General features: G+C 39.9%; 1 protein-coding gene across 1 annotated transcript in view; it reads left to right on the top strand.

Moving 5' to 3' along the window:
* The first annotated feature begins 3,378 nt into the window (after positions 1-3,378).
* LOC129860421 (cadherin-related family member 1-like) overlaps positions 3,379-22,713 on the top strand; it is a 95,301-nt gene continuing 75,966 nt past the window's right edge. The window contains exons 1-6 of the mRNA XM_055930809.1: positions 3,379-3,439; positions 4,024-4,119; positions 11,599-11,744; positions 11,949-11,999; positions 12,148-12,237; positions 14,077-14,163. Coding sequence (XP_055786784.1) covers positions 3,379-3,439; positions 4,024-4,119; positions 11,599-11,744; positions 11,949-11,999; positions 12,148-12,237; positions 14,077-14,163 — 531 coding nt within the window. The remainder of the gene's footprint in view (positions 3,440-4,023; positions 4,120-11,598; positions 11,745-11,948; positions 12,000-12,147; positions 12,238-14,076; positions 14,164-22,713) is intronic.

Genomic DNA, 22,713 nt, shown 5'->3' with positions numbered 1-22,713 from the left:
GAAGCACACAGTCCTACATAGAGTCATAACTACATGGAACTCTATTCCACATCAAGTAACTGATGCAAGCAGAAAATTTGATAAAAGAAACAGATATACAACACCTTATGGAACAGCGGGGACTGTGAAGCAAAACAAACATTGGCACATACACACGATAACATACGCACTATACATATGCATGGATTTAGCACTGTAGATATCTGGTAGTGGTGGAGTAGGGGCCTGAGGGAACACACCGTGTTGTGAAATCTGTGAATGTATTGTAATGTTTTTAAAATTGTATAACCTGTCTAGGATGAGGGTGCCACTCCCCCCCCCCCCACTGAAAAGGCAGAGCCGCGAAATTCAATTTTTTTTTTTATTTCAAATATTTAACTTTCACACATTAAAGTCCAATACAGCTAATGAAAGACACAGATCTTGTGAATCCAGCCAACATGTCCGATTTTTAAAATGTTTTACAGGGAAGACACAATATGTAAAGATGTACATCTATTACCTAAAAACACATTAGCATAATCCACCATCTTTTATTTGTCCACCAACACCAGTAGCTATCACCAATTCGGCTAAACTAAGATATTTATAGCCCCTAACCAAGAAAAAAACTCATCAGATGACAGTCTGATAACATATTTATGGTATGGGATAGGTTTTGTTAGAAAAAAGTGCATATTTCAGGTAGATGGCATAGGTTACAATTGCACCCACCGTCACAAATGGAATTGAAAACTACATTGAGCAACGTGTTTACCTACTTACTAATCATCAAACATTTCGTAAAAATACACAGCATACACTAATCGAAAGACACAGATCCTGTGAATACAGACAATATTTCAGATTTTCTAAGTGTCTTACAGCGAAAACACAATAAATCGTTATATTAGCATAGCACATAGCACATAGCAGCCCAGCATTGATTCTAGCCAAAGTGAGCGATAAAAGTCAACATCGCCAAAATATATTAATTTTTTCACTAACCTTCTCAGAATTCTTCAGATGACACTCCTGTAACATCATATTACACAATCCATATAGAGTTTGATCGAAAATGTTTATATTTAGCCACCAAAATCATGGTTAGACAATGTGAAATGTAGCCAAGCTGGTGAGAAAATGTCCGTGCGCCACTTAGACAGTGATCTACTCTTATACATAAATACTCATAAATGTGACTAAAAAATATAGGGTGGACAGGGATTGATAGACAATTTAATTCTTAATACAATCGCGGAATTACATTTTTTAATTTATCCTTACTTTTCAATACAGTTTGTGCCAAGCGAAGCTACGTCAAAAAACATGGCGTCCTAAGCCACTAACATTTTTCGACAGAAACACGATTTATCATAATAAAAATGTCCTACTTTGAGCTGTTCTTCCATCAGTATCTTGGGCAAAGGATCCTTTCTTGGGAGTAATCGTCTTTTGGTGGAAAGCTGTCCTCTTGCCATGTGGAAATGCCAACTGCGTTCGGGATGAACTGGAAGCGTGCCCAGCAATTCACAGCGTTTCAGAAATAAATGTCCCAAAATCGCACTAAACGGATATAAATTGCTATAAAACGCTTTAAATTAACTACCTTATGATGTTTTTAACTCCCATAACGAGTAGAAACATGACCCGAGTAATATTACTCCCTCCACTAATGCTTGGAACAGGTGCGGGTCGGTGTCCTCTAGGCGCATGACGCAGCAAGAAAAGAGTGACTAGCCTCAGGGTTTTTTAATTTGTAGTGCCTGTGAACGCGCAATCGACCCCATTCAAATCGTCATCACGTAAAGGCATCCAGGGGAAGACGTAAGCAGTGTCCGTATACTCATAGCAATAACAGTGCCCTTTTAACTGACTCCAGATCAGGGGCCAAAATTTCTGAAATCTGACTCCATGTCAGGGAAATTGCTGTAGAATGGGCTCTGTTCCACTTAGAGACAAAATTTCAACTCCTATAGAAACTATAGACTGTTTTCTATCCAATAATAATAATAATATGCATATTGTACGATCAAGGATTTTGTGGGAAGCCGTTTCAAAAATTACACGATTAGCATAAATAGTCACAACAGCGCCCCCATCCTCAACAGGATAAACTGTTTTCATTTTGCTGGACCCCAAGAAGAGTAGCTGCTGCTTTGGCATCAGCTAATGGAGATCCATAATAAATACAATTAGAAATACAAGAAAGACATCATCCACATTACATGCGATGTCGTCTTGAGCTAGGCAGCGTAGAAAGTATCGCCTGGAGTGCCGTATCCAGGCCTGGCTTGACACCTGATCCATGTCTCCACAAGCCTCTTCCATTGCCTGTAGATGGGGTAAAGAAAAGTCGAACTACCACTTTCGCAAGAACTAATCAAGGACACTGACGCGATTTGATAAATCTTGCTCATTTTTCAGAATAAAAGCTTGAAACTATGTCTAAAGACTGTTCACAACCTGTGGAAGCCATTGGAAAATGAATCTGGTTGATATCCCTTTAAATGGAGGATATGGAACAGGGATAAAATAAGAGGCACTTCCGGGTTGGATTTCATCAAGTTTTTGCCTGCAAAATCAGTTCTGTTATACTCACAGACAATATTTTGACAGTTTTGGAAACTTTAGAGTGTTTTCTATCCTAATCTGTCAATTATATGCATATTCTAGCATCTGGGCCTGAGAAATAGGCTGTTTACTTTGGGCATGGTTTTCATCCGGAAGTGAAAATAGTTCCCTCTACTCTAGTGAAGTTAAATTACAGGTTGTAACTCAACAAAATATGAAAAACGCCAAGGGGGGTGAATACTTTTGTAAGGCACTGTATCCCCACAGTATTTTACTTTCTTCAAGCAATTTAAATATGAATTGTAATACATTCCCAGCTGCACAACTGTAGACAAACTAACTTAACATGAATTAGACAGATTTTTTAACACATTAATTACACATCAATAATGCATGAATCCAGATGATGAATAACATATCAATTAAGAAATATTTATTCTTGATGTAATAAATATCTACATATTAAATAATTCTGAGTTAATTTTCTCATCACATTAATCAATATATTTTTAGCCTTTTAGTGTTTTCCAGTTCAGCTCCCAGCTCTCACAGAGTGGACACTCCCAGACCCCAAGCCCCTCTCTGTTGACCCACCCCCTGCCCGACAATTGGTGGTAAACGGCATGATTGGAGAGAAGGGGGGGGGTCTATATGCGTCTCCGGGGCTAAGACGTGTTATTGGATTAGTATGTGGGCATTTGCCAAAGCCTTCCTCCTCTAGTTCACCGTAAACACCTTGAAGGACACCTTATGTACAGAACTAAATGTAGTAGCTACCTCCACAAGCTCTTTTCTTGGTGTGCTTTCATGGTTTTGCTCTCTAAGATGAAGAATGTCAAGAAGTTACATTTTTCACTGCTTCTCGTATTAGTGCATGTTTGCTTTGGTAAGTCTACCTTTTCCTTTTCGCTTCCTTTATACCTGATTGGCAACTTAATTAAGCTTTGTTCTGGTTGTTAATGGTTTTCAATTGCACTAGAGGGCTTTGAGAGATGGCTAGCATTTTCATAATCATACACTTTTAGAGCTAAGAACATGTTTTTCCTGTTCTGCATTTAACGCTTGCCTTTCCTCCCATCGCCTGCTTACCTGCTAGTTGCAAGTGAGTGCAATATCTTATGATTTAATAGAAGTTGCTGGATATTGTTTGAAACGCCCAAGTGATTTCGAAGAATGTAAAATTACACCACAGTACCGTCAATTGTGAATACTGTATGTATTTGAAAAAAAGCTATTTTAATTACCTTTGATGGCGCTGGGAAAAGTCAAGAAAAGTGTGTATATTTTTGGGCTGGTTGACGTAACTGCGTCTGTAATCCCAGTCAAGGGATAGAGAAAGCAGAGGGGGTTAGTACAGTATACCCTGCTCTGTGTATCTGACACCTACAGCCAGTGCTAAGATGTTATTAGGGGGAATTAGTAGTACAGTATAACAACAAATGGATTAGAGTCTTGATATATCTCTTCTAGCACAAGCAGACTACGCCCCATTTTTCTACGATAATGGGCCCTACAGTAGCAACGGGAACCTGGCACTCTTCAGTCTGTCAGAGGATACTCCTGTCGGTAAGACCTTACCCTAACCCCCCCCAAAATGGCCAAATAACCTGAAATGAACTCTATATATGGTTTGATGTTACTAACATGGTAATTTAGCAAAAAATAAGTAATACATGCTCACATGCCCCTATCAATTCCATTGATTGTTAGCCCGTCGTGGCTAAAGTTAGATGACGTTTGCAATGGCTGTTTAAATAAAATCAGGCCATGGATTTCAGTATTCTCCTGGCCCATAGGCAACTTTCACGGCGAGGAACAGGGCAATAAATGTACTTTTTGGTCAACCAGTCACTGGCAGGTAGATTAAAAGAAAAATAAATTGCAGTGAAAATTACACCAACAAAACACAAAAAAACAGATGAGCATGCTTTGTTATGTTTCTAAAATAATACATGTATTACTAGTAAGAATAAACTAATGTGATATATTGAATAATATGTATTTTTTATAACATGAGTCATTTAACCAAAATATCACAGATGAGACAAACATTTTCTTTGACAAATTTTTTATTCACAAATTGAAACGGGTGGCTTTCTCGTGACTTTCTTTTACAAAATAACTATGAATTAACAGACTTATTTTCAATTAACTGGCAACATTTAACATCACAATAAGTTACAGGACTCATTGGATTACGGGGAAGAAGAGCAGGTATATTTCGCTCCAGCAGCTGGCATATTCTGTCCTTTCACAATTCACCTGTGGGAACATGGCAGCTCTCAACATTCGGCAACAAGAGTTTGGCACTACTATCCGAGAGATTGTTTGTGAGAAAATTACCTCTGACCTCGACGTGCAATTAAAACTATTGCACTGTTCATTTCTAAAGGGGATACCTAATCAACTAAAGTGTAACATTTGGAGACAGTGAGAAATCAATCTTCTAAAAAAGAATCACTCTAAACTTATTCCTGTAAATTCAATGTGAGGGTCACAGGACTTGAAACTTCCCTTATGAACGATCTTTTTGATGAACTGTTTGGGCAGGAGAAGCTGGGTCCCATGCCAATGATAAACATTGCGCACTGCACGGGTCCTCTCCGGAAGGGATGTCGTGCATGATTGTACAAATCCACAGTTTTGATGTCAAACACCAAATTGTTCACCTCGCAAAAGAATCGGGGCATATGCGGAGAAGAGGATCAGAATCTACCCAGATCTGAATGCCGAACTGCTGAACAGAGGGCAACCTACAACGAGGTGAGATCCCAGCTATGCAAGCTAAACCTAAGATCCCGGCAAAACTCATCTTGACTTTACGAAATACAACACACACGTTTTCCACTGCCAAGGATGCAGTGGAATTCTTCGAGAAGCACATCATGTCCAACACAAAAGGGGACGAGCCGACAGATCTAAGTCAAATTGGGGTTAGCCGTCTCAATATTCAGGTATGCTATCCACCCACAATCATGCAGCCTAGCCTATGGCTGTGATGCTACCCTCAGCATAAGACAATGATGAGGACACCCCCTCAATTTGGGTAAAAGGAACACATTATCATTTCTAAACATTGGACTTTGTTATTATTATATTGCCAGTGGTCCAGGATATTTAGACAATGATGATTCCACGCCAATTAATGAAAAATGGACAATGTACACTGAGTGTACAAAACATTAGGACAACTGCTCTTTCCATGACATAGACTGACCAGGTGATTCCAGATGAAGGCTATGATCCCTTTGTTATATCACCTGTTAAATCCACTTCAATCAGTAAAGATGGGAAGGAGACAGGTTAAAGAATAAGGACATCCAGCCAACTTGACACAACTGTTGGAAGCATTGGAGTCAACATGGGCCAGCATCCCTGTTGATCGCTTTCGACACCTTGTAGAGTCCATATCCCAACGAATTGAGGCTGTTCTGAGGGCAAAAGGGGTTGAAACTCAAAATTAGGAGAGGTTCCTAATACTTTTCACACTCAATGTATTGACGCGCTATACAGACTGGGGTTGCTTCCTTGTGGGGCTACTGTCATACCCTGATCTGTTTCACCTGTCTTTGTGCTTGTCTCCACCCCCCTGCATCCCTATGGGATAAACTGTTCAGGATAGATTGCCAGTCCCAAATGGGCTACCACACAATTCCATTTTTTTTCTTCCTGTTGACATTTTGTGTGCCACTCAGGTTACACTCCTGAATTTATCTCCCAGGGTTGACTTGGCCTACAGGCAATGATTTAGTTATAGATTTAGTTGTAGATTATAGACTGCATTTTTGCATCATAAAAAATGAGGCTACATTATGTGCTAATAATAATGAGGATATTGGAACAAGAGCTATGGCTTCCACAGCCCTTCCATTGACAGTTTAGGCATTGATGTTATAGTTGTCCTATTTGTTTTTCCTTTTCTCTTCTTTTTTCTTCATTACCTTAATTCCTCAAGTCTGCAAACTTAACTTTAACTTCTCTGGGATATGTGGGACGGTAGCGTCCCACTTGGCCAAAAACCAGAAAAATGTAGCGTGCCAAATTCAAATATATTACTATAAAAATCAATCTTTCTGTCACGCCCTGGCCTTAGTTATCTTTGTTTTCTTTATTATTTTAGTTAGGTCAGGGTGTGACATGGGGAATGTATATGTTTTTGTATTGTCTAGGGTTTTGTATGTTTAATGGGGCAGTGTCTTGTATAGGGGTTTGTATGTCTATGGCTGCCTAGATTGGTTCTCAATTAGAGGCAGCTGTTGTTCATTTGTCTCTGATTGAGAGCTATATTTAGGCAGCCATATTCATTGAGTTTTCGTGGGTAATTGTCTATGTCTAACGTTAGTAGCTTGTTCCTGCACTTTCGTTTGTAGCTTCACGGTCTTTTGTTGTTTTGTTGTTTAGTTTTGTAAAAGTGTTTGTTTCGTCTTCGTTATAATTAAAAAGATGTATTCGTATCACGCTGCGCCTTGGTCCACTCTTTCACCAGAAGACGATCGTGACACTTTCATGAAAGATTGAAAGACACCAAATTAAAGCTACACATGTTGTGAATCCAGCCAACATGTCTGATTTCAAAACGGATTTACGGCGAAAGCACACCAAACGATTATGTTAGCTCAGTACATAGCCACAGAAAAACACAGCCATTTTCCCAGCAAAAGATAGTAGTCACAAAAAGCAGAAATAGAGATAAAATTCAAAACTAACCTTTGATGATCTTCATCAGATGACACTCATAGGACATCATGTTACACAATACATTTATGTGTTGTTCGATAATGTGCATATTTATATCCACAAATCTCGGTTTATATTGGCGCCATGTTCAAATATGCCTCCAAAATATCCAGAGAAATTGCAGAGAGCCACGTCAAATAACAGAAATACTCATCATAAACTTTGATGAAAGATACATGTTTTACATATAATTAAAGATACACTTGTTCTTAATGCAACCGCTGTGTCAGTTTCTTTAAAAACTTTACGGAAAAAGCATACCTGTAAGGGCTGTCGTTCTCCTCATCCTCGGACGAGGAGAGGAGAGAAGGATCATCAGACCAAAATGCAGCATTCGGGAAATAAGCCATCTTTTATTTAAACACGACGATGGCAACACGAAAAACAAAACACTTTCAAAATTACAAAACAAGAAAACGACGTAGACGAAAAAACCTGAACATGAACTTACTTAACTAAAACGTAAAACTCACGGACAGGAACAGACTACATCGAAACGAAACGAACAACCGAACAGTCCCGTATGGTGCAAGACATAACACAGATACGGAAGACAATCACCCACAAACAAACAGTGAGAACACCCTACCTAAATATGACTCTTAATTAGAGGAGAACGCAAAACACCTGCCTCTAATTAAGAGCCATACCAGGCAACCAAAACCAACATAGAAACAGAAAACATAGACTGCCCACCCCAAACACACGCCCTGACCATAAACACATACAAAAACAACATAAAACAGGTCAGGAACGTTACAATACCATGCAATAATCTGAGACGGCGCTTAGAAATACACAACATTTCTCCGCCATGTTGGAGTCAACAGAAATACGAAATTACATCATAAATATTCCCTTACCTTTGATGATCTTTCATCAGAATGCAGTGCCAGGAATCCGAGTTCCACAATAAATCGTTGTTTTGTTCGATAATGTACATTACTAGTGTCATTACAATTAGCTACTTTTGCTAGCACGTTTAGTTCACATGTCCAAACGCTGGCGAACTCGGATGAAAACTTCAAAAAGTTATAATCCAGGTCGAATAAACTGGTCAAATTAAGTAGAGAATCAATCTTCAGGATGTTGTTATCATATATATCCAATAACGTTCCAACCGGAGCATTCGTTTTTGTCTACAGAGTAATGGAACTCATGGCCATATCATGACTAGTGCGCATGACCAGGAACTAGCATTCTGCCAGACCACTGACTCAAATAGCTGCCATCCGGCCCCACATCACACTAGAGGCTTCATTCCACGTTCTACTAACTGTTGACATCTAGTGGAAGGTGTAGGAAGTGCGAACAGATCCATATATTACTGGGATGTGAATAGACGATGAGTTTAACATCAACCAGCCCCAGAATTTCCACTTCCTGTTTGGAAGTTTCCCTGCCATATGAGTTCTGTTATACTCACAGACATAATTCAAACAGTTTTAGAAACTTCAGAGTGTTTTCTATCCAATATTAATAATAATATGCATATATTAGCATCTGGGACAGAGTAGGAGGCAGTTCACTATGGGCACGCGATTCAAAGTGAAAATGCTGCCCCCTATCCCTAAAATGCCAATCTGTCAAGGTTAGGCTTGCACAGATCGGGAGGACCTCAGGAACGTTCCTGAGGTCGAATTGTGCTTCTCACCCTAACGGTTCTCCTGCTGTCACCCAAAAGCACCTGAAATTTAGGGCCAGGCTTAATTTTGGGCCTTCTATTTTTCACGGCAGTTGCGCTCAGACCGAGCGAGCTACGGTCAAGCGGGGCATCTCGTTGAACTCGGCACAGCCTAGTGATTATGGTAATGCAATTGCAGGCTCTGTGTGTCTTTAAGCCCCGCACTTTGTCACTCCATCCTTGCTGTGTGTGTGTGTGTGTGTGTGTGTGTGTGTGTGTGTGTGTGTGTGTGTGTGTGTGTGTGTGTGTGTGTGTGTGTGTGTGTGTGAGTGAGCTTTTTATTATTATTTTATTTTATTTTATCCCCTTTCCCCCCCAATTTTCGTGGTATCCAATCGCTAGTAATTACTATCTTGTCTCATCGCTACAACTCCCGTACGGGCTCGGGAGAGACGAAGGTCGAAAGCCATGCGTCCTCCAAAGCACAACCCAACCAAGCCGCACTGCTTGTTAACACAGCACGCCTCCAACCCGGAAGCCAGCCGCACCAATGTGTCGGAGGAAACACCGTGCACCCGCCCCCCTCGGTTAGCGCGCACTGCGCCCGGCCCGCCACAGGAGTCGCTGGAGCGCGATGAGACAAGGATATCCCTACCGGCCAAACCCTCCCTAACCCGGACGACGCTAAGCCAATTGTGCGTAGCCCCACGGACCTCCCGGTCGCGGCCGGCTGCGACAGAGCCTGGGCGCGAACCCAGAGACTCTGGTGGCGCAGCTAGCACTGCGATGCAGTGCTCTAGACCACTGCCCCACCCGGGAGGTCTAAGAGAGAGCTTTTCTTTGACATCTGTTAGGAGAAATGACTGATTTACAGGTCATGAGGGTTGCCTAATCATACATATGAATTTTTTTAAATGATCTGACCTTTTTAACCCTTCAAAAAGCCCCTATGACACCTTTTTAAGGTATTTCCAGTTGACACAGGAAGCTGAAAGTGAACACATATCCTCCTTGGGGTAGGCTCTTATAGAAAATTGAGTTTTAAGTCTTTACGTTAAGAACTGACTTATTTACCGAGGGTTGAATGAGTGTGTGTCATTTCAGAAAATCACAGAAATCTCGCAGAGCTCCGAAACCCACCTTAACGGATTCGTCTGAACACGTTGCAACTGGATCTGAAACTTAAAAAAATAAAAAAAATAAAAGATTTGAACATCACCAATTGTACATTGTACGATTTCTCTTAAATTACGATAGATAAATGGCTGGTTCTTTTTTTTCTGACACCGTAGGTTCAAATTAGCGCTCTATTTTTGCTTTTGACCTTTAATCCCAGAAAAATGGCCTCAGTGGCCTCCATCATTCTTAAATGGAAGAAGTTTGGAACCACCAAGTCTCTGCCTAGAGCTGGCCGCCTGGCCAAATTGAGGGGCCTTGGTCTGGGAGGTGTTCCTCTGAGGAGATGGGAGAACCTTCCAGAAGGACAACCATCTCTGCAGCACCTCACCAATCAGGCCTTTATGGTAGAGTGGCCAGATATTATTCAAATATTATATCTGTTTGGGCATATTGCTGTCATTTTGCAGTCTTCAAATGATTTGTAATTATGTTTCGGCCACCTGACCATCCACTCAAGAAATAAATCGGCCCGCGGCTGAATCTAGCTGATGATCCCTGCTTTATAAAGGTAGGGTAGGCGGGCTAGAATGAAAATGTGTTCCTTGAAGGACAACAAAGTCCAGATATTGGAGTGGCCATCAAAGCCCTGATCCTATAGAAAATGTGTGAGTAGAACTGAAAAAGTGTGTGCGAACAAGGAGGTCTACAAACCTGTCTCAGTTACACCTGCTCTGTCAGGAGGAATGGGCCAAAATTCAACTAACTTATTTTGTGAAGCTTGTGGAAGGCTACCCAAAACGTTTGACCCAAGTTCAACAATTTAGAGCAATGCTACCAAATACTAATTGAGTGTATGTAAACTTCTGACCCACTGGGAATGTGATGAAATAAATAAAAGCTGAAGTAAATCATTCTCTCTAGTATTATTCTGACATTTCACATTCTTAAAATAAAGTGGTGTTCCTAACTGACCTAAGACAGTCAGTTGTGAAAAACTGAGTTTAAAAGTACTTGGCTAAGGTGTATGTAAACTTCCGACTTCAACTGTACATAGAACAGAAATACTGTCAAATGTTGGCACTAGCTGCCTACATTGTAGATCTGCAACATTTTACTATCCGCTGTGCTTCCAGTACAGTACATTCTAGAAAATACAGCATGTTGCTGTAGTCAGGTGTTCCAGTAAAATGCTGTAAATGTTTGTTTCAGTAAAAGTCCTGTAAATCTACGGTAATTTACTGGCTTCTGTGCTGCCAGTAATTTACTGTAAAAATTACAGGATTTTCTTTACAGTATGACAATTATTTTGAGGGGGGAAAAGCCGATGAGATGAGCCATTAACATGCTTTTACTGGGATGACATTGTTGACAATTATTGTTTTAGACTTTTCCCCACAAAACGGCGGACCTTCCTCCCCTTCCTCCCCGCCAGTGCCTAAGACTTTACTTTATCTATAGAAACAAACCTATTCAATTCTCCAAGTATTTGTCAATTTTTTTTCTAAAATCACAGCTTAGATTGAGAAGGTAACTTGTTGTGAAAATATGATATATTTGCTCCTCAGGCACACAGATCTATGCTCTCAATGGCACCGACCCGGAAGGCCAGGAGGTGAGGTATGGGTTGAGCTTTGAACCCGGTGCCAAAGAATACTTCAGAGTGGAGCCCAAGTCTGGAAACATAACTCTGGTGGAGCAACTGGACAGAGAGGTATAGCTTACATCAACATATAGCATATACACTCAGATTGTTTTCTGAATGGTTCATATGAAATATTTTTCTATGAGTATAATATACTGTATATATACTAGTCTTATGAGTAGCTTTCATTCACATTCAGTGGCCTCAAAGTCTTGAATTGTTCTTTCATATACTACTGTATTTTGAGAGACATTATTTTCTCTGCCACTAAAGATTTTAGATTCTATTGAAGTTCTTGTCAGTATCACAGATGGCCGAAGTAAGGTAAGCATATTCAGTTCATCTTGGTTTAAATACGTAAACCAAATGAAATATAATATAGTACAAAATACATACATATATTATAGACACTATGAATTATCTGTCACTCATATATAATATGTCACTGAATTCCCTGTCTCTCTTGTTGCAGGTTACTGAAAAGGTCACAGTGTTTGTCATGGATGCCAATGATGAACGACCAGTGTTCAAAAACCTGCCCTCCTTTTTGGATGTTCCAGAGGTAAGACATTGTGGCCTTCAAATAAAAAGTGTTTTAATTTCAGTGTTTTTAAAACTTCTTAGAGCTAGGTGTCCCGCTTCCTTTGAAACTGCAGGGCGCGCAATTCAAATAAATAATAATAAATATTATGGATTTTAAACGTTTATGTATAAGTGTCTTTTATATCGTCTGAAAGCTTACATTCTCGTTAATCTAACTGCACTGACCGATTTACTGTAGCTATTACAGCGAAAACATGCCATGTCATTGTTTGAGGACTGCACCAAAATATGCATCAAAATCATTTCCACTGGCACAGGTTTCATACATTCACATATAACGATTAAATATTCACTTACTTTTTGAAAATCTTCCCCTAATTTGTCATCCAAAGGCTCCCAGCTATAACATGTAGTGTCGTTTTCTTAGATAAAATTCTTCTTTATATCCCAAAAAGTCTATTTAGTTGCGCCATCAATTTGAATAATCCACTCGTTCAACATGTAGGAATCTGAAAAAACTTTGTTTCAACAAGTCAAAATATTTTCTATTTACTACTCAGATACTTTAAAATGTAATCAAACTATAATATTTAGTTCTTGAAAGAAGTATGTTCAATAGGAAACCGATTTTAGCAGGTGCATAATGTCTTCATGGTGCACGCAAACACGAATTTCCAAAACTGTGTCCCTCTACTAAAACTGATATTTCTTATTTGTTTTTGAAGTTATAAGCCAAAAACCTTGAACATACACTGCTGACAACCTGTGGAAGCCATAGGAATTGCATCCAGGGAGCTAATTTTCAATAAGACCTTTCTCTTGCATTTCTAAGAGGATGGTCTCTCTCTCAAAAAAAATTATGGTTGGTTTTTCTTTGCATTTTCTCCTACCATATCCTACCATATCTATTGTGTTATATTCTCCTACATTGTTTTAACATTTATACAAACGTCAAAGGGTTTTCTTTCCAATGGTACTAATTATATGCATATCCTGGCTTCAGGACCTGAGCTACAGGCAGTTTACTTTGGGTACGTCATTCAGACAGGAAGTGGAGAAAAAAAAGGGGCCTAGCCCTATTAATTAAAATGCAACAGTCGGTATACAATGCTTCCCAAAGTGGAATTTGCACAGCTATACTGCACTGGATATGATGTCCAGGTTTTTTTTTTTTACTGTACAGAAAAACAAGATCTCCCTGCTTTAAAAAAACTGCATAGATCAGCATAAGCTTTTGTCCACAAGATGGCAACAGGGTGTGTGCAAAGTTTCAGACTGATCATGCTGGTCAACAGACCATGCTGGTCAACCAGCATAACCTGCTGGACCATGCTGATCAGACCAGCTTGAAATGTATGCTGGTCTATGTTTTTTTCCCAAGCAGGGCTTATAGGGAACATAATAGGAAGTCCAGACCTTGTACAGATCTCATTATAGAACACATATATGTTTTCCTGTTGGCTAATATCATTTCATTTCTAAAAATGAAGGCAATAACATATTACAAAAAAAATCACATCCGTTGATGCTACACTTTCCTTATATTAGCTAAAAGGCAAACGTCCATGGGCTTTAGAAAGTATAGCTGTCTTAGCTGATGACAAGATGTCACTTCTTCCCTATTGCGTCAAGTCCATACGTTCATGGTCATTAACATTGATTTGCTTTGAAAGAGATTTGAATAGGTATCAGTTCACATGAAAACTGCAAAAAACCTAGAGAAAGTGTAACCAGCGGAAAAGGTTCTCCCCCAAATGAAGTTAAACCAAAACAGCGATCACTCTACTCTAGCCTATTCAATTTGTGCTACATGTCATGTCCTACATTACTTCTCTGTGGTTTTCCCTGCTTTTCCTAGAACTCTGAAAGTGGGAGCAGTATCTACAAAGTGCTGGCTGTGGATCGGGATACAGGCTCTGGAGGCTCGATTACCTTCTATCTACAGGTACTGTAACATCTGGCTGGGATAAACCCCTTTAACCAGTGCCCACCCAGGAGGTCACTGCAGGTCTGCCCTTGGGCCTAGATTCAATCAGATCACGTGTTAACCGGCCATAGCCGACTCCCACATAGTTGATGTTTTGTCGGTTTCAGGGGTGTAACTTTTTTGGAGCTATCAAAATGGTGATCAGCTGCTCTTAATCATTGTCAGGAAGCCCGACCCATCCTACTTGCGTTAGAAGTTAAGAACGAAAATGTGTAGGCTATATTTAAATAATTGCCCTCAAATAAAACATTATTAAACTTCTTATGGCTGCAGGGGCAGTATTGAGTAGCTTGGATGAAAAGGTGCCCAGAGGTGCCCAGAGTAAACTGCCTGCTCCTCAGTCCCAGTTGCTAATATATATATGCATATTATTATTAGTTCTGGATAGAAAACACTCCAACGTTTCTAAAACTGTTTGAATGATGTCTGTGAGTATAACAGAACTCACATGGCAGGCAAAAACCTGAGAAGAAAATCCAACCAGGAAGTGGGAAATCTGAGGTTTGTAGGTTTTCAACTCATTGCCTATCGAATACACAGTGGAATATGGGTCATGTTGCACTTCCTACGGCTTCCACTAGATGTCAACAGTCTTTAGAACCTTGTCTGATGCTTCTACTGTGAAGGGGGGCCGAATGAGAGGGGATTGAGTAAGGTCTATCATGACCTGAACATGTGCTGACCACGCGTGTTCATGTTCCATCGCACTTCTGAAGACAAAGGAATTCTCCGTTTGGAACATTATTGAAGATTTATGTTAAAAACATCCTAAAGATTGATTCAATACATCGTTTGACATGTTTCTACTGACTGTTATGGAACTTTGTGACATTTTGTCTGCTTTTAGTGAACGCGCTTCGTGACTTTGGATTTGTTTACCAAACGCGCTAACAAAAGTAGCTATTTGGACATAAATGATGGACATTACCGAACAAATAAAACATTTATTGTGGAACTGGGATTCCTGGGAGTGCATTCTGATGAAGATCATCAAAGGTAAGTGAATATTTATAATGTTATTTCTGACCTCTGTTGACTGCACAATATGGCACATATCTTTTTGTCTTGATTGGGCTCTGAGTGCCGTACTCAGATTATTTCATGGTTTGCTTTTTCCGTAAAGCTTTTTTGAAATCTGACACAGCGGTTGCATTAAGAACAAGTTTACCTTTAATTCTATGTAAAAACATGTATCTTTCATCAAAGTTTATGATGAGTATTTCTGTTATTTGATGTGGCCCTCTGCAATTTCTCAGGATATTTTGGAGGCATTTCTGAACATGTAAATGTAAACTGAGGTTTTTGGATATAAATATGAACTTCATTGAACAAAACATATGTATTTTGTAACATGAAGTCCTATGAGTGTCATCTGATGAAGATCATCAAAGGTTAGTGAATAATTTTATCTCTATTTCTGCTTTTTGTTAATCCTGTCTTTGGCTGGAAAAAGGGCTGTGTTTTTCTGTGATTTGGCGGTGACTTAACATAATCGTTTGTGGTGCTTTCGCTGTAAAGCCTTTTTGAAATTGGACACTGTGGTGGGATTAACAAGAAGTGTATCTTTAAAATGGTGTGAAATACTTGTATGCTTGAAGAATTTTAATCATGAGATTTCTGTTGTTTGAATTTGGCGCCCTGCACTTTCACTGGCTGTTTACATATCGATCCCGTTAACGGGATTGCAGCCCTAAGAAGTTATAAACAAAATAATTTTTTCTATCAGCCTAATTAAGGTGTAGATTACATCTCACATTCGAATGTTTGAACTTGTAAACAAGGCTGCATGGGATTTATCTTAATGCAACTGTTGCCAATGGCAATGCCCATAATGACAAAGTGAAAACATGTTTTTAGAAGTTTTGCAAATGTATTGGAAATGAAATACAGAAATATCTAATTTACATAAGTATTCACACCCTTGAATTTGTAGAAGAACCTTTGGCAGGGATTACTGGTGTGAGTCTTTCTAGGCAAGTCTCTAAGAGCATTCTACACCTAGATCGGGCAACATTTGCCCATTATTTTTTTTTAAATTATTCAAGCTCTATCAAATTGGTTGTTGATCATTGCTAGACAACCAATGTCAGGTCTTGCCATAGATTTTCAAGTAGATTTAAGTCAAAACTGTAACAAGGCCACTCAGTAACATTCACTGACTTCTTGGTAAGCAACTCCAGTGCATATTTGGCCTTGTGTTTTAGATTATTGTCCTGCTGAAAGGTGAATTCATCTCCCAGTGTCTGGTGGAATGCAGCCTGAAGTAGGTTTTCCCCTAGGACTGCCTGTGTTTAGCTCCATTCTGTTTATTTTTCATCCTGGATAAACTCCCCAGTCCTTAACAATTACAAGCTTACCCATAACATGATGCAGCTGCCACTATGCTTGACAATATGGAGAGTGGTACTCAGTAATGTGTTGTATTGAATTTGCCCCAAACATGCAGTGCCTTCAGAAAGTATTCACACCCCTTTACTTTTTGTTGTTGTTGTCTTACAGCCTGAATTTAAAATTGATTACATTTAGATTGTATGTGGCCTACACACAATACCCCGTAATGTCAAAGTGGATTATGTTTTTCAAAATGTTTACAAATTAATTATAATAAAAAATGTAAAGCTGAAATGTCCTGGGTCAGTAAGTATTTGCTTGCCCTTTGTTATGGCAAGCCTAAATAAGTAAACATTTGCTTAACACTATTTACCATCAGATGCATATCAACCCGCAAGGTGCAGCAAACATAAGTACCAACGCTTGATAAATAAACTATTATAAAGGATTAATTGCATGAAGAAATATTTGTGGAAATATATCAATTTAAAAAACAGCAATACTTGTTTGTTTAGATAGAGTCAATGATTTTGTATAATTCTACAGTCAGAGAAAAAAAAAGTGTAAAGGAATGAATAAGAATATGTACATACAAATATATGGATGAGCGATGGCATAGGCAACGGCATAGGCATAGGCAAGATGCAGTAGATGGTATAGAGTACAGTATATACATATGAGATAAGTAATGTAGGGTATGTAAACATTATATAAAGTGGCTAGTGATATATTTATTACATCCAAATTTTAATTATTAAAGTGGCTAGAGATGAGTCAGTATGTTGGCAGCAGCCACTCAATGTTAGTGATGGCTGTTTAACAGTCTGATGACCTTGAGATAGAAGCTGTTTTTCAGTCTCTCGGTCCCAGCTTTGATGCACCTATACTGACCTCGCCTTCTGGATGATAGCAGGGTGAACAGGCAGTGGCTCGGGTGGTTGTTGTCCTGGATGATCTTTTTGGCCTTCCTGTGACATCGGGTGGTGTAGGTGTCCTGGAGGGCAGGTAGTTTGCCCTCAGTGATGCGTTGTGCAGACCTCACTACCCTCTGGAGAGCCTTACGGTTGTGGGCAGAGCAGTTGCCGTACCACGCTGTGATACAACCCGACAGGATGCTCTCAATTGTGCATCTGTAAAAGTTTGAGTGTTTTTGGTGACAAGCCGAATTTCTTCAGCCTCCTGAGGATGAAGAGGCGCTGCTGTGCCTTCTTCACCATGCTGACTGTGTGGGTGAACCATTTCAGTTTGTCAATAATGTGTACGCCAAAGAACTTAAAACTTTCCACCTCCTTCACTACTGTCCCGTTGATGTGGATAGGGGGGTGCTCCATCTGCTGTTTCCTGAATTCCATGATCATCTCCTTTGTTCTGTTGACATTGAGTGTGAGGTTATTTTCCTGACACCACACTCCGAGGGCCCTAACCTCCTCCCTGTAGGCTGTCTCGTCATTGTTGGTAATCAAGCCTACCACTGTAATGTCGTCTGCAAACTTAATGATTGAGTTGGAGACGTGCATGGCCACGCAGTCATGGGTGAACAGGGAGTACAGGAGAGGGCTGAGAACGCACCCTTGTGGGGCCCCAGTGTTGAGGATCAGCGGGCTGGAGATGTTGTTTCTTGCCCTCACCACCTGGGGGCGGCCCGTCAGGAAGTCCAGGGCCTAATTACATAGGGCAGGGTCGAGACCCAGGGTATCGAGCTTAATGACGAGTTTGGAGGGTACTGTGGTGTTAAATGCCGAGCTGTAGTCGATGAACAGCATTCTTACATAGGTATTCCTCTTGTCCAGATGGGTTAGGGCAGTGTGCATTGTGATTGCGATTGCATCATCTGTGGACCTATTGGGGTGGTAAGCAAACTGGAGGTGGTCTAGGGTTTCAGGTAGAGTGGAGGTGATATGGTCATTGACTAGTCTCTCAAAGCACTTCATGATGACGGAAGTGAGTGCTACGGGGCGACAGTCATTTAGCTCAGTTACCTTAGCTTTCTTGGGAACAGGAACAAAGGAAAAATGGTGGCCCTCTTGAAGCATGTGGGAACAGCAGACTGGGATAAGGCTTGATTGAATATGTCCATAAACACACCAGCCAGCTGGTCTGCGCATGCTCTGAGGACGCGTCTAGGGATGCCGTCTGGGCCGGCAGCCTTGCGAGGGTTAACACGTTTAAATGTTTTACTCACGTAGGCTGCTGTGAATAAGAGCCCGCATGTTTTGGTAGCGGGCTGTGTCGGTGGCACTGTATTGTCCTCAAAGCGAACAAAGAAGTTGTTTAGTTTGTCTGGGAGCAAGACATCGTGGTCTGCGATGGGGCTGGTTTTCTTTTTGTGGTCCGTGATTGACTGTAGACCCTGCCACATATCTCTCTTGTCTGAGCCATTGAATTTCGACTCTACTTTGTCTCTATACTGATGCATAGCTTGTTTGATTGCCTTGCGGAGGGAATGGCTACATCAATCCACGGTTTCTTGTTGGGGAAGGTTTTAATAATCACCGACGCACTTGCTAATATACTCGCTCACCGAATCAGCGTATTCATCAATGTTATTGTCTGACTCTATGCTGAACATATCCCAGTCCACGTGATCGAAGCAATCTTGAAGCTTGGAATCCGATTGGTCGGACCAGCGTTGAACAGACCTGAGCACGGGCGTTTCCTGTTTTAGTTTCTGTCTGGGAGCAACAAATTGGAATCGTGGTCAGATTGGCCGAAAGGAGAGCGGGGGAGGGCTTTGTATGCGCCGCGGAAGTTAGAGTAACAATGATCCAGGGTTTTACCAGCCCGGGTCGCGCATTCGATATGCTGATATGATTTAGGGAGCCTTGTTTTCAGATTAGCCTTGTTAAAATCCCCAGCTACAATAAATGCAGCCTCAGGATATGTGGTTTCCAGTTTACATAGAGTCAAATGAAGTTATTTCAAGGCCGTCGATGTGTCTGCTTGGGGGGGAGTATACACGTCTGTGATTATACTCGAAGAGAATTCTCTTGGTAGATAATGCGGTCAGCATTTGACTGTAAGGAATTCTAAGTCAGGTGAACAAAAGGACTTGAGTTCCTGTATGTTGTTATGATCACACCACGTCTCGAATTATATTGTAATAGAAACTGCACAATATGATTTTTCTGAGAGTATATAGAAATCAAAATGTTTAACCTGCAAGTGACTCTGAAGGAGAATTTGATAAAGTGATGATACTTTCCCTGCATCTGTAAATTACAAGATACGTCCATCTCATGTACAATTTGACAACTGATAGGCCTACTATTGTCACTCACCAGATTATTGTCAATTTAATCTTATCTATGGGCTGATTCTTATTATATGTGAAATTAGTTTCGGTATAGTTCAGGTGTAGTTTCGGTGGGCCGGCTGTGCAGGCTGACTGGCATCGTTTTTATTTCCCGCTCATCAAGTTGAATAGAGTCAATGATATGTTTTGCATTATTCTAATGGCCTAATGCAACACAAAGCATTTTTTCGTTTCCCTTAATAAATTGGATTAGTAATAGAGTAAGAGTAAATAAAAGTGTCCCATAACAGTTTATTTTTACAAAGTAAAATGTAAAAGAGAAATCGTATCAACATCTAAGGTGTTTTTTTATTTACAAAAGCAAATGTCACTAGCCATTGGCCTATGGTGGTTCTAGTGTTAACAAGTCACATAAACTCACTCTGTGCGCAATGAAAGTGTTTAACATAATTTTTTAATGATTACCTCATCTCTCTACCCCACACATACAATTATCTTTAATGGCCCTCAGTCGAGCAGTGAATTTCAACCACAGATTCAACCACAAAGACCAGGGAGGTTTTTCAATGCCTAGTAAAGAAGGGCACCTATTGGTAGATCGGGTAAAAAAAAGCAGTCATTGTATATTGCTTTGAGCATGGTGAAGTTAATAATTACACTTTGGATGGTGCATCAGTACACCAAGTTACTACAAAGATACAGGCGTCCTTCCTAACTCAGTTGATGGAGAGGAATGAAACCGCTCAGGGAATTCACCATGAGGCCAATGATGACTTTACAACCATTGCAGAGTTTAAAGATAAACTTGTTCTTAATGCAACCGCTGTGTCAGATTTCAAAAAAGCTTTATGGCAAAAGCACAATATTCAATAATCTGAGTACAGCGTTCAGCCACCAAAGCAAGCCATACAGTTACCCGCCAAATTGTGGAGTCAACAAAAGTCAGAAATAGCATTATAAATCTTTACTTACCTTTGCTGATCTTCGTCGGAATGCACTCCCAGGACTCCCACTTCCACAAGAAATGTTTGTTTTGTTCCATTACGTCCATATTTATGTCCAAATACCATTTTGTTCGCGCATTCAGTTCACTATTCCAAAGGAGTGCAAAATCCAGACGAAAAGTCAAAAGAGTTCTATTACAGTTTGTAGAAACATGTCAAACTATGTTTACAATCAATCCTTGGGGTCTTTTTATAATAAATCTTCAATAATATTCCAACCGGACAATAGCGTATTCATTACAGAGGAAAAAGAAGGAACGGCGCGTGACCGCGCAGTAAACAACTCATTGGCCTCAGCCTAGTCCACTTGTTGAAACAGCTCTTATTCACAGACATTATTTTAACAGTTTTGGAAACTTTAGAGTGTTTTCTATCCAAATCTACTACTTATATGCATATCATAGCTTCTGAGCCTGGGTAACAAGCAGTTTACTCTGGGCACCTTATTCATCCAAGCTACTCAAAACTGCCCCCCTTTCCCAAAGAAGTTAATGGCTGTAATAGGAGAAAACTGAGGATGGATCAACAACATTGTAGTTACTCCACAGTACTAACCTAATTGACAGAGTGAAAAGAAGGAAGATTGTACAGAATAAAAATATTCCAAAACATGTATCCTGTTGCAACAAGGCACTAAAGTAATAATGCAAAAAACGTGGCAAAGCAATGAACTTTTTGTCCTGAATACCAAGTGTTATGTTTTGGTTATATCCAATACAACACATTACTGAGTACCACTCCATATTTTCAAGTATAGTAGTGGCTGCATCATGTATGGGTATGCTTGTAATAATTAAGGATTGTGGAGTTTTTCAGGATTAAAAAGAAACGGAATGGAGCTAAGCACAGGCAAAATCCTAGAGGGAAACCTTTTTGCTTTCCACCAGACACTGGAAGATGAAATCACATTTCAGCAGGTCAATAACCTAAATCACAAGGCCAAATCTACACTGATGTTGCTTACCAAGAAGACAGTAAATGTTCCTGGTTGGATGAGTTACCTTTTTTGACTTAAATCTACTTAAAAATGTTGCACAATCCAGGTGGTGAAAGCTTTTAGAGATTTACCCAGAAATACTCACAGCTGTAACCACTGCCAAAGGTGCTTCTACAAAGTATTGACGCAGGGGTGTGAATACTTAGGCAAATTAGATATTTCTGTATGTCATTTTCAATACATTTGCAAACAATTCTGAAAACCTGTTTTCACTTTGTCATTATGGGGTATTGTGTGTAGATGGGTGAGAATATATTTTTTTAAATCCATTTTGAATTCAGGCTGTAACACAACAAAATGTGCAATAATTCAAAGGGTATGAAAACTTTCTGAAGGCACTGTATCACTTTGTATTCAGGACTAAAAAAGTATGAATAGTAATTTAGTGCCTTGTTGGAAACAGGATGCATGTTTTGGAATATTTGTATTCTGAACAGGCTTCTTTCTTTTCATTCTGTCGTTTAGGTTAGTATTGTGGAGTAACTATAATGTTGTTGATCCATCCTCTGTGTTCTCGTATCACAGCCATTAAACTCTATCACTTTTTTTAAAGTCACCATTGGCCTCGTGGTGAAATCCCTGAGCAGAGTCCTTCCTCTCCATCAACTGAGTTAGGAAAGACACCTTTATATTTGTTGTGACTGGGTGTATTGACACACCATCTAAAGTGTAATTAATAACTTCACCATGCTCAAAGAGATATTCAATGTCTGCTTTTTTAGTTTAACCAGTCTACCAACAGGTGCCCTTCTTTGCGAGGCAATGAAGGCCTTTTGTGGTTGAATCTGTGTTTGAAATTCACTGCTCAACTGATGGACCTTACAGATAATTGTATGTGTGGGGTACAGAGAAGGGCTAGTCATAAAAAAAGCATGTTCAACACTATTATTGCACACAGAGGGAATCCATGCAACTTATTATGT

This window comes from Salvelinus fontinalis, chromosome 8 (genome assembly GCF_029448725.1).
Source record: "Salvelinus fontinalis isolate EN_2023a chromosome 8, ASM2944872v1, whole genome shotgun sequence".
Classification (NCBI taxonomy): Eukaryota; Metazoa; Chordata; class Actinopteri; order Salmoniformes; family Salmonidae; genus Salvelinus; species Salvelinus fontinalis.
Note: the sequence above shows the minus strand (reverse complement) of the source record. Positions and strands in the feature narration are given on the sequence as shown.